General features: G+C 46.6%; 1 protein-coding gene across 1 annotated transcript; it reads left to right on the plus strand.

Moving 5' to 3' along the window:
• Positions 1-958: 958 nt before the first annotated feature.
• On the plus strand, positions 959-2,232 carry LOC118379815 (BTB/POZ domain-containing protein KCTD1-like; the record flags this gene model as incomplete). Its single annotated transcript, XM_035766821.2, has 1 exon — positions 959-2,232. A coding segment is annotated over one exon (750 nt), but the record flags the coding sequence as incomplete, so codon positions are not given.
• Between the last annotated feature and the right edge of the window lie 10,730 nt (positions 2,233-12,962).

Here is a 12,962-nt window from a genome sequence, read left to right on the forward strand (position 1 = left end):
CCTATGCTTTGTCTTGGCCAGGCCGCAGTTGCAAATGATAACTTGTTCTCAACAAGCCTACCTTGTTAAATAAAGGTGAAATACATGTTTTTATTTTTTATTATCTGGTCTGATGAAACCAAGATTGAACTCTTTGGCCTGAATGCCAAGCGTCATGTCTGGAGGAAACGTGGCACCATCCCTACAGTGAAGCATGGTGGTGTCAGTATCATGCTGTGGGGATATTTTTCAGCTGCAGGGACTAGGAGACTAGTCAGGATTGAGGGAATGATGAACTGAGCAGAGTACAGAGATCCTTGATGAAAACCTGCTCCAGAGCTCTCAGGACCTCAGATTGGGGTGAAGGTTCACCTTCCAACAGGGCAACAATCCAAAGCACACAGCCAAGACAACGCAGGAGTGGCCTCGGGAGAAGTCACTGAGTATCCTTGAGTGGCCCAGCCAGACCCTGGACTTGAACCCAATCAAACATCTCTGGAAAGACCTGAAAATAGCTGTGCAGCTGCGTTACCCATCCTACGGGAACCTATGGGCTCTGGTCAAAAGTAGTGGACTATGTAGGTAATAGCTTTCCATTTGAAACGCAGCCTTAGATTCCTTCTCGTCCTGTATAACTCAATAAGGGCAGTGGTTGTGGCCAGTGTGTTATTGGTCCCTGGGACTGAATTCTCTACGTTCTGTGTTATATTTCACTGGCTGATTGACAGTCAGGGGACAGCTTTGTAAATAAAGACTTTCTGCAGGCCTCGAGCCGCACAGGAGAAGAGACACTGAATGCAATGTCTATTCTTTAGGTAACTTATGTCGGGTTACATGTAAGGTATATGTCAGTTACAACAATACTACATAATACGTGCCTTTGACCTGTGTGGTCTGTGTCGTGTGATACACTCAGGGTTCTTCTTTGCTAATTGGGTAATACTTCCTTTAATAATAATACTATATTCATGCTCTATGGCCAGCGTCCCCCCTGAGTAACCAGGGCATCCCGACACCCGCCCAGCTCACCAAGTCCAACGCCCCTGTGCACATCGACGTGGGCGGGCACATGTACACCAGCAGTCTGGCCACGTTAACCAAGTACCCAGAGTCCAGAATCGGCCGTCTCTTTGATGGCACAGAGCCCATAGTGTTGGACAGTCTGAAGCAGCACTACTTCATTGACAGGGACGGACACATGTTCCGCTACATCCTCAACTTCCTCAGGACTTCCAAGCTCCTCATCCCAGACGACTTCAAAGACTATAGCCTGCTGTACGAGGAGGCCCGGTACTTCCAGCTGCAGCCCTTGCTGGCCGAGCTGGAGCACTGGCGCCAGGATCGCGACCTGGCCAGGGTGTCACGCCCCTGTGAGTGCCTGGTGGTACGCGGGGCGCCCGACCTAGGAGAGAGGATAACGCTGAGCGGAGATAAGGCCCTCATCGAGGACGTGTTCCCGGAGATCGGCGACGTCATGTGCAACTCGGTCAATGCCGGCTGGAACCACGACTCCACACACGTCATCCGCTTCCCGCTCAATGGATACTGTCATCTCAACTCTGTCCAGGTGTTGGAGCGTCTGCAGCAGCGTGGCTTTGAGATCGCCGGCTCCTGCGGTGGAGGCGTCGACTCTTCCCAGTTCAGCGAGTACGTCCTGAGGAGGGAACTGAGGAGGGCGGGCCAGAGAGGGCCTAACTCAAACAGGATAAAACAGGAGCAGCTAGACTAGAGACCTCCCAGAAACTGGGGGGCGCTAGACTCTTCTTTTTTTTTTTTTTGGTGGAAGCCAAGCGCTCATCGGGACGCAGCAGAGCTCTGTGGACTCTGAGGCCATTCTTGCGAACATTAGAATACGTTTTTAAATGTATACTTTTTCTCAGTCTCATAATGCGCATCAGCTCATTAGAATCGTTGACGAAGTTGCACATGTTCAAACGCTACATATTAGCTTTTCCCATCAGAGAACCTGACCTATGCTAATCTAGCCAGCTGGCAGGGATTGTTTCTTATAACAAACTCTGCATCAGCCTATCAAAGGTCTTACTATCCACCAACCAATGACACCAAGGGGGCTCCCGAGTGGCGCAGTGGTCTAAGAAACTGCATCTCAGTACAAGAGGCACTGCAGTACCTGGTTTGAATCCAGGCTGCACCACATCCGGCCGTGATTGGGACTTCCATAGGGCGGCGCACATTTGGCCCAGCATCGCCCGGGGTAGGCCAGCATCGCCCGGGGTAGGCCGTCGTTGTAAATGAAACCAATTTGTAAGTCGCTCTGGATAAACAGGTCTGTTAAATGTAAATGTTCTCACTTACTGTAGTTTTTATGCCATGAAGAACTGAGAAGGTTATGCCACATGCCAGCCTATCGTAGCCTAGAGTGTAGAAAAGGACAACTCTTCGATGACATTTTCAGCACATCAGGTGCTTTCTGCTTCTTTTGCAAGGCAGCGATTACTGTGATGAAAAGGGCCGATTCAGACTTAGCAAATGGTACGCCTGTCCTACCCACGCCTGTCCTACCCACACCTGTCCTACCCACATCTGTCCTACCCACACCTGTCCTACCCATGCCTGTCCTACCCACGCCTGTCCTACCCATGTCTGTCCTACCTATGCCTGTCCTACCCATGCCTGTCCTACCCACACCTGTCCTACCCACATCTGTCCTACCCACGCCTTTCCTACCCACATCTGTCCTACCCACATCTGTCCTACCCACGCCTGTCCTACCCACATCTGTCCTACCCACATCTGTCCTACCCACGCCTGTCCTACCCACGCCTGTCCTACCCACATCTGTCCTACCCACGCCTGTCCTACCCACATCTGTCCTACTCACGTCTGTCCTACTCACGCCTGTCCTACTCACGCCTGTCCTACCCCCACCTGTCCTACCCACATCTGTCCTACCTACATCTGTCCTACTCACGCCTGTCCTACTCACGCCTGTCCTCCGCTCGCCTGTCCTACCCATGCCTGTCCTACCCACGCCTCTCCTACCCACGCCTGTCCCCCGCCTACCTGTCCTGCCCATGCCTGTCCTACCCACGCTTGTCCTACCCACACCTGTCCTACTAATGCCTGTCCTACCCACACCTGTCCTATCTAAACTTGTCCTACCCACACCTGACCTACCCACGCCTGTCCTACGCACGCCTGTCCTACACACGCGTGTCCTCCGCTCGCCTGTCCTACCCACACCTGTCCTCCGCTCGCCTGTCCTACCCACGCCTGTCCTACCCACGCCTGTCCTACCCACGCCTCTCCTACCCACGCCTGTCCTCCGCTCACCTGTCCTGCCCATGCCTGTCCTACCCACGCTTGTCCTACCCTAACCTGTCCTACCAACACCTGTCCTACCAATGCCTGTCCTACCCACACCTGTCCTATCTACACTTGTCCTACCCACACCTGACCTACCCACGCCTCTCCTGCCCACGCCTGTCCTACCCACGCCTCTCCTGCCCACGCCTGTCCTACCCATGCCTGTCCTGCCCACGCCTCTCCTACCCACACCTGTCCTACCCATGCCTGTCCTACCCACAGCTGTCCTACGCACGCCTGTCCTACGCACGCCTGTCCTACCCACGCCTGTCCTACCCACGCCTGTCCTACCCACGCCACTCCTGCCCACGCCTCTCTTGCCCACGCCTGTCCTACCCACGCCTCTCTTGCCCACGCCTGTCCTACCCACGCCTGTCCTACCCACGCCTGTCCTACGCACGCCTGTCCTACCCACGCCTGTCGTACCCACGCCTCTCCTACCCACGCCTCTCTTGCCCACGCCTGTCCTACCCACGCCTATCCTGCCCACGCCTGTCCTACCCACGCCTGTCCTCCGCCCACCTGTCCTACCCACGCCTGTCCTACCCACGCCTCTCTTGCCCACGCCTGTCCTACCTACACCTGTCCTGCCCACGGCTGTCCTGCCCACTCCTGTCCTACACACTTCTCTCAGTATTTGGTGTTCAGACTTACCTTATTCAGTTGCATAACATGCTCTGCAGGTGTGGCTACCTTGCACGCTCTCATTCAATTGGGTTTTCAAGTACATTTATCTTAAGTCTTCCTTTAAAAACGGTGCACCTTTAAATGAAATTTTTGTCTACAGACTCACTGGACTACATATATTAAACAGGTTCAGAATATTGGGGATCAGTTAAAGATAGCCATCTAAACATATGCATATTTGTCTCCTTTTCAGCACCAATTGGTAGACTTAAAAATAATATGATTTTGTAAATGATTTAGGTTTAGGAAAGTATTTATGAATTATTAAAAAAACAGAAAATTGCCACAATCAGATGGATTACTCATGTACCTAGCTCTTATCAATAGCTCTTATAAGTAGCTCTTATCAATAGCTCTTAGCAATAGCTCTTATTAATAACTCTTAACAATAGCTCTTATCAATAGCTCTTATCAATAGCTATATCAATAGCTTTTATCAATAGCTCTTATCCAGTATAAATTACAGTGCGCGGAGGTTGGTGTTATTTCTATTGAAAAAATTAAGTACACATTAGATCTGGTATAAGATAATACAAAGAAAAAACATGCATTTTTTCTCCATCATCTTTGAAATGCAAGAGAAAGGCCAATATATGATTTAGCAATCTAGGCGCAATTTCAATTTTGGCCACTAGATGACAGCACTCTATGTGCAAAGTTTTAGACTGATCCAATGACCCATTGCATTTATGTTCAAATGTTGTATCAAGACTGCCCAAATGTGCCTAATTGGTTTATTAATACATTTTCAAGTTCAATACTGTACACTCCTAAAACAATAACATTGTATTATTTCACTGTAATAGCTACTGTAAACAGGACAGTGCAGTTAGATTAACAAGAATTTAAGCTTTCCGCCAATACCAGATATGTCTATGTCCTGGGAAATGTTATTGTTACTTACAACCTCATGCTAATCACATCGGGGGCACCGATCCTGTAGAGGTGAAATTCAAGGTCAGAACGCACATAGAGAGAAACGTTTGTAAAAAGGGAATTACGTTCCGTCAATGCCCTTTTAACTCGGGTTGGGATTGGCCCGGTGCTTTGCTTCAAACTGTCAGATTTCTCCTCCCACTTAAATCTCAGCCTTGCACAGGTGATGCACCTCACACAACTTATATTTGTGGTGAGTGACAAAAAAAATAGACACTCTTGAAAGAGATGATCAAAATTCTCTTTCTAATTTCTTAAAGTGTTTTTCTTTTCCAAACTATTCCCTCTCCTCTCTCCCTTTCATCTGTCCATCAGATGCCTGCTGCAACAGGCTCTGGAGACAGTCAATGCAAATCGGAAGGAACATCTACGTTACCTAACCAGACTATTTAGCCAAATACCAAATCAACAGCAAGCGTTGTGCCTCTGGCCTGTTCAGAAGAACTTTCTCCATTTACTTTCTCATGCACGCATAGTTTGATAACACCATGATGATATTCTGTAAGGATTTCCTGTTGACTGCAGGAAAGAGATTTATCGGAGATCAATCTGCTGATATTTATACACTCTTTTGAGAAGGCAAAGGAACTTAATAGAGAGGAACTGATTGGATGTTTGATAACTGTTATTGTCTATGATTCCAGCGGTCAGCAGGATGGGAATGACAGCAGTAATGATGGTGGTTGTGTTCTAAGCATTGTATTATCACCATTTACACATCTCCAAAAGCCCTTAACCCCTTAAATCCCGAAACATCCCAACAAATGGCTCCTTGGGTCTCTGTGCTTTTCCGTTCAGGTTCCAAAACTCTGGATCTGTTCTTCAAAGGAAAGAGAAGATGACCTTGTATGACATCGGTGTTAACCCACTAATCCTTTCTACAGCACTGCTGTGGTGTTTAGCAGTTAGTTCCTGTGTACCTGGATGCTGAAAAGGTTAACAACTCATGGACAGGCCTGGGGCCGTTGGGCCCGTTGGGCCCGAGCAACAATGGTCCTCAGCCTCTGAGTTATGCCTCTATGCACGGGACTCCCCAGAGACATTATCTTTGGCGTAACTCATTAGGCTTTTGAATAGGTCCGGCTTCTAACATAATAGTCTATTACATTGCATGGAATCTCCTCGACTCGACAGGAATTTGCGAGCAAACAATGGGACTGTGTGCTAGATACGTCAGGGAGGGCTGGCCTTAACCTCTGATGTCCCACCGCCTGCCACTCCCTACCTCCACACGCCCTGTTATCCAACTCCTGACCCGCCAGTGCCAACGGATCTCACGAAACCCTGAACCCTGATCGGCCACCGGGTCTAACCTCACTGATACTCTGACTCACTCTGCCTCGAATGGTACCCTATTCCCTATATACTGCACTACTTTTGACTAAGGGTCCCTGGTATATAGTGCACTATAGAGAATAGGGTGCCATTTTGGATGTATGTCCCTGGACTGGAGAGAAGCCTGTCTGGAAAAGCCGTGGCGGCTTCACTGCTTTGAGTCAATTTGATGTAATACTGTCTCTGCACCTGGGCCCGGCCCGGGGCGATGACACGCTTCTCAGACGTGATTATGGGAATCTGTACAGCTATCATTCAGCACTCAGTCAGTCTGCATGTTGCAGTAATCCATTGCCCCCATTCAGCCTCCTCTCCTATATCCTTCCCTGTCTGCTGTCTGACTGGCCTAGCTAAATCTCTCTCTTTCTCTCTCTCTCTCACTCTCGCTCGCTCTCTCGCTCGCTAGGAGCACAACAACCGCTGAGCAGTGGAGTTTCAGAATTATTTTAAAAGCATGGGAACTGGTTAATAAAGTTATTTTAAAAACATGGGAACTGGTTAATAAAGTTATTTTAAAAGCAGGGGAACTGGTTAATAAAGTTATTTTAAAAGCAGGGGAACTGGTTAATAAAGTTATTTTAAAAGCAGGGGAACTGGTTAATAAAGTTATTTTAAAAGCAGGGGAACTGGTTAATAAAGTTATTTTAAAAGCAGGGGAACTGGTTAATAAAGTTATTTTACGTTCAAGGTATTTTTTTCCAGTACAACAAAAAAAAACACAACAAAGCACCCATGTAAAGCCCTCACTCTGTCACTCAGAAACGCATGAGTACTGTCTGCCTGACAGCTGAAAATCTTTGCCAGTGTGTGTACGTGTGCCTCCTCCTTCAGTCGGATTTCACAGCCTACACATGTCCGTCAATCACGCTGCTCTATCCAAACTGACTGGTGAAGTCATTTAATGTCTAGCTAAATGTTTAAAAAAAAAAAAAGTGATTTCAGAGGTTTAAAAAAGATCAGAAAAGACCGATATAAACGGTTATTTTGGGGGGTTTGAACCGGTTCAGAACTTTATTTTGCTGGTTGGAACAGTGGAATACATTTTTTTTATGGATCTGTTCAGATTGAAACAATTGAAAATAATTTTGTTTCCAACACTTGCTCTGTACTTTGAACGGTGGTTTCCCAGACACAGATTAAGCCAAGTCGTGGAATAAAAACCATTTCTGATGGAGATTCTTTATTGAGCTCGCTTTTTAGTCCAATATCAAATAATTTCTTTGTAATAATTATCTTGCTGTGATTGCTTTACATTAAAATGGTTTAAATAAAAAGAAACCAAAATAGCTTCTTAGCAAAGATATATTTCTCAAGCAATAATTTTGCTAGGACTGTCTGGGAGTGATCTGAGTGGGGAGGGGAAAACTGAAAATGAGTTGTTATTGGCAGAGAGTTTTAGAACTCTTTCTTATTGGTCGATTAAGCAATTTACTGCCTGGTGATGTCACCAGGCAGGGCAAAGCTCCATCCCGCCAAAACAATTCAGGGGGTCATTTCAAACTGCTCTTACACTAAAAGAGCATTATCATAATGTTCCCAATATCACAGTATTATTATTACAACCTCATAGTGTGGAAATATATATATATATATACTGTGTCCAGGAAACTGCCCCTGATTGTACAGTATACCTTTAAATGTATGCTCTGCTGGTTTTACAGATGTAGGCCTACATATCCACAGGTATTGCTCATGAAAAGTTAAAGATGGAATGATTTACCCTCTGTAGAGTTCATCAATGCCTCTAGGCCTGTTATCCAGAAAGAGCTACGCCTGCCTTGCCTTTCTCTCACCCAAAGCCCCAACCAGAGGAATTAGCTGCAGGTAGTCGTATTTTTGGATCAGGTGCGTCACGCCATAGAATGTTAAGACCGTGCAGTGCAGACTTACATTTGCCAAAACCAGAGGTGAGGTGAAGTTCCCTGTGCTCTGATGTCGGCCCTAGTGTTCTGTGGTAAGTATGAGACTGGCTACAGGCCAAAACCAGAGGTGAGGTGAAGTTCCCTGTGCTCTGATGTCGGCCCTAGTGTTCTGTGGTAAGTATGAGACTGGCTACAGGCCAAAACCAGAGGTGAGGTGAAGTTCCCTGTGCTCTGATGTCGGCCCTAGTGTTCTGTGGTAAGTATGAGAATGGCTACAGGCCAAAACCAGAGGTGAGGTGAAGTTCCCTGTGCTCTGATGTCGGCCCTAGTGTTCTGTGGTAAGTATGAGACTGGCTACAGGCCAAAACCAGAGGTGAGGTGAAGTTCCCTGTGCTCTGATGTCAGCCCTAGTGTTCTGTGGTAAGTATGAGACTGGCTACAGGCCAAAACCAGAGGTGAGGTGAAGTTCCCTGTGCTCTGATGTCGGCCCTAGTGTTCTGTGGTAAGTATGAGAATGGCTACAGACCAAAACCAGAGGTGAGGTGAAGTTCCCTGTGCTCTGATGTCGGCCCTAGTGTTCTGTGGTAAGTATGAGACTGGCTACAGACCAAAACCAGAGGTGAGGTGAAGTTCCCTGTGCTCTGATGTCGGCCCTAGTGTTCTGTGGTAAGTATGAGAATGGCTACAGACCAAAACCAGAGGTGAGGTGAAGTTCCCTGTGCTCTGATGTCGGCCCTAGTGTTCTGTGGTAAGTATGAGACTGGCTACAGACCAAAACCAGAGGTGAGGTGAAGTTCCCTGTGCTCTGATGTCGGCCCTAGTGTTCTGTGGTAAGTATGAGAATGGCTACAGGCCAAAACCAGAGGTGAGGTGAAGTTCCCTGTGCTCTGATGTCGGCCCTAGTGTTCTGTGGTAAGTATGAGACTGGCTACAGACCAAAACCAGAGGTGAGGTGAAGTTCCCTGTGCTCTGATGTCGGCCCTAGTGTTCTGTGGTAAGTATGAGACTGGCTACAGGCCAAAACCAGAGGTGAGGTGAAGTTCCCTGTGCTCTGATGTCAGCCCTAGTGTTCTGTGGTAAGTATGAGAATGGCTACAGGCCAAAACCAGAGGTGAGGTGAAGTTCCCTGTGCTCTGATGTCGGCCCTAGTGTTCTGTGGTAAGTATGAGAATGGCTACAGGCCAAAACCAGAGGTGAGGTGAAGTTCCCTGTGCTCTGATGTCGGCCCTAGTGTTCTGTGGTAAGTATGAGAATGGCTACAGGGATAAGAAACACAGATTCTTTGCCTGAACATAAATTGCCTTGCTCGCACCTGGGGAGATTAGTTGTCCTCTGTCAATATTGAGTCTGATAAGCGTATTGGAATTAAGCGTGCATTTTGCTATAAGTCACCCTTACAGGCAAATAGACATTATTTATGTTGCCAAAGAAAATAAGGTAAGACATTGAGAAAGCAGTGGCCGACGGTCATTTAGCACACATGGCAACACTTATCCTGTGTCTCAAATGGCGCCCTATACCCTTAAAGCACACTACTTTTGATTAGAGTCCTATAGGCTCTGGTCATCAGTAATGCACTATATAGGGAATAGGGTACTATTTGGGACGCAAAACTTGGTAGCAAAAGCGCCCATGTTGCTGTTTGCATTGCCATCCTTTGTGAGTCTGTTTGTTTACATTGCTAGGCAGGTGAAGATTAAGCTATCTCTGTCTTTCCCTCCCTCCCTCTCTTCACTTCTCTCTCTATCTCCCCCTCTCTCCCCCCTCTCTCTGTCAATTCAATTCAATGGGCTTTATTGGCATGGGGAAAGCATGTTATCATTGACAAAACAAGTGAAGTAGATAATAAACAGAAGTGAAATAAACAATAAAAATGAACGTGTAAACATTACACTCACAGAAGTTCCAAAAGAGTAAAGACATTACACATGTCATATTATGCCTAATACACAGTGTTGTAACGATGTGCAAATAGTTAGAGCAAAAAGGAAAATAAATGAACATAAATATGGGTTGTATTTACAATGGTGTTTGTTCTTCACTGGTTGCCCTTTTCTTGTGGCAACAGGTCACAAATCTTGCTGCTGTGATGGAACACTGTGGTATTACACCCAGTAGATATGGGAGTTTATCAAAATTGGATTTGTTTCTCTCTCTCTCTCACACACACACACACACACACACACACACACACACACACACACACACACACACACACACACACACACACACACACACACACACACACACACACACACACACACACACACACACACACACACACACACACACACACACACACACACACAAACAGATGAATTCTGTCCACAGAGAGAGATAGGCCATGTAAACTGTATGCCAGAGCCTCCCCCCACTTGGACTTCTGTACTGTGTAGATTTAACTATGCCACTTTAACTATGCCACTTTGTTTACATACTCATCTCATATGTATATACTGTACTCGATACCATCTACTGTATCTTGCCTATGCTGCTCTGTACCATCACTCATTCATATATCCTTATGTACATATTCTTTATCCCCTTACACTGTGTATCAGACAGTAGTTTAGGAATTGTTAGTTAGATTACTTGTTGGTTATTACTGCATTGTCGGAACTAGAAGCACAAGCATTTCGCTACACTCGCATTAACATCTGCTAACCATGTGTATGTGACAAATACAATTTGATTTGATTTGAACTAGAAACACCCTGCATTAACCGTGCAATTAATATGTCCAAATGTCAGTCTTTATTCTCTTTACTTTTGACTTCTGTGTGCTGAATGATTCATACTACAGTACACTGTAGGTTGATGACCTCGTCCCCAGGCTCAACAACCAGAGAGAGAGAGAGAGAGAGAGAGAGAGAGAGAGAGAGAGAGAGAGAGAGAGAGAGAGAGAGAGAGAGAGAGAGAGAGAGAGAGAGAGAGAGAGAGAGAGAGAGAGAGAGAGAGAGAGAGAGAGAGAGAGAGAGAGAGAGAGAGAGAGAGAGACAGAGAGAGAGACAGAGAGAGAGAGAGAGAGAGAGAGAGAGAGAGAGAGAGAGAGAGAGAGAGAGAGAGAGAGGGACAGAGAGAGAGAGAGAGAGAGAGAGAGAGAGAGAGAGAGAGAGAGAGAGAGAGAGAAGAGAGAAGAGAGAGAGAGAGAGGGACAGAGAGAGAGAGAGAGAGAGAGAGAGAGAGAGAGAGAGAGAGAGAGAAGAGAGAGAGAGAGAGAGAGAGAGAGAGAGAGAGAGAGAGAGAGAGAAGAGAGAGAGAGAGAGAGAGAGAGAGAGAGAAGAGAGAGAGAGAGAGAGAGAGAGAGAGAGAGAGAGAGAGAGAGAGACAGAGAGAGAGACAGAGAGAGAGGCAGAGAGAGAGAGAGAGAGAGAGAGAGAGAGAGAGGGACAGAGAGAGAGAGAGAGAGAGAGAGAGAGAGAGAGAGAGAGAGGGACAGAGAGAGAGAGAGAGAGAGAGAGAGAGAGAGAGAGAGAGAAGAGAGAAGAGAGAAGAGAGAGAGAGAGAGAGAGAGAGAGAGAGAGAGAGAGAGAGAGAGAGAGAGAGAGAGAGAGAGAGAGAGAGAGAGAGAGAGAGAGAGAGAGAGAGAGAGAGAGAGAGAGGAGAAGAGAAGAGAAGAGAAGAGAAGAGAAGAGAAGAGAAGAGAAGAGAAGAGAAGAGAGACAGAAAAGAGACAGAGAGAGAGAGAGACAGAAAAGAGACAGAGAGAGAGAGAGAAAGAGAGATCTTCAGCTGGTTGGACCAGATTAGTAGGTGGATGACGCATGACTGTTGACATGTTATGAGGAATGATATCGATATAAGGTTAATCTACCAAACATGATTCAAAGGGGCATGATCAATCATCTGTGTCACCACTTGGTACGAAAGTCAGTAGTTTATTAATTAGGGCAAAGGAGAGTACCTGTTATTATGCCAAATGGAGCACTTCACATGCTCTGTTATGACTCTACTGAGTACGGTCTATCCTAGTGGAGCATTCTGTTATGACATCACTGAGTACTGTCTATCCTAGTGGAGCACTCTGTTATGACATCACTGAGTACTGTCTATCCTAGTGGAGCACTCTGTTATGACATCACTGAGTACTGTCTAGCCTAGTGGAGCACTCTGTTATGACTCTACTGAGTACGGTCTATCCTAGTGGAGCATTCTGTTATGACATCACTGAGTACTGTCTATCCTAGTGGAGCACTCTGTTATGACATCACTGAGTACGGTCTATCCTAGCATTCTGTTATGACATCACTGAGTACTGTCTATCCTAGTGGAGCACTCTGTTATGACATCACTGAGTACTGTCTAGCCTAGTGGAGCACTCTGTTATGACATCACTGAGTACTATCTATCCTAGTGGAGCACTCTGTTATGACATCACTGAGTACTGTCTAGCCTAGTGGAGCACTCTGTTATGACTCTACTGAGTACGGTCTATCCTAGTGGAGCACTCTGTTATGACATCACTGAGTACTATCTATCCTAGTGGAGCACTCTGTTATGACATCACTGAGTACTGTCTAGCCTAGTGGAGCACTCTGTTATGACTCTACTGAGTACTGTCTAGCCTAGTGGAGCACTCTGTTATGACATCACTGAGTATTGTCTATCCTAGTGGAGCACTCTGTTATGACTCTACTGAGTACGGTCTATCCTAGTGGAGCACTCTGTTATGACATCACTGAGTATTGTCTATCCTAGTGGAGCACTCTGTTATGACTCTACTGAGTACGGTCTATCCTAGTGGAGCACTCTGTTATGACATCACTGAGTACTGTCTAGCCTAGTGGAGCACTCTGTTATGACATCACTGAGTATTGTCTATCCTAGTGGAGCATT

Source organism: Oncorhynchus keta, chromosome 20 (assembly GCF_023373465.1).
Source record: "Oncorhynchus keta strain PuntledgeMale-10-30-2019 chromosome 20, Oket_V2, whole genome shotgun sequence".
In the NCBI taxonomy this organism is placed as follows: domain Eukaryota; kingdom Metazoa; phylum Chordata; class Actinopteri; order Salmoniformes; family Salmonidae; genus Oncorhynchus; species Oncorhynchus keta.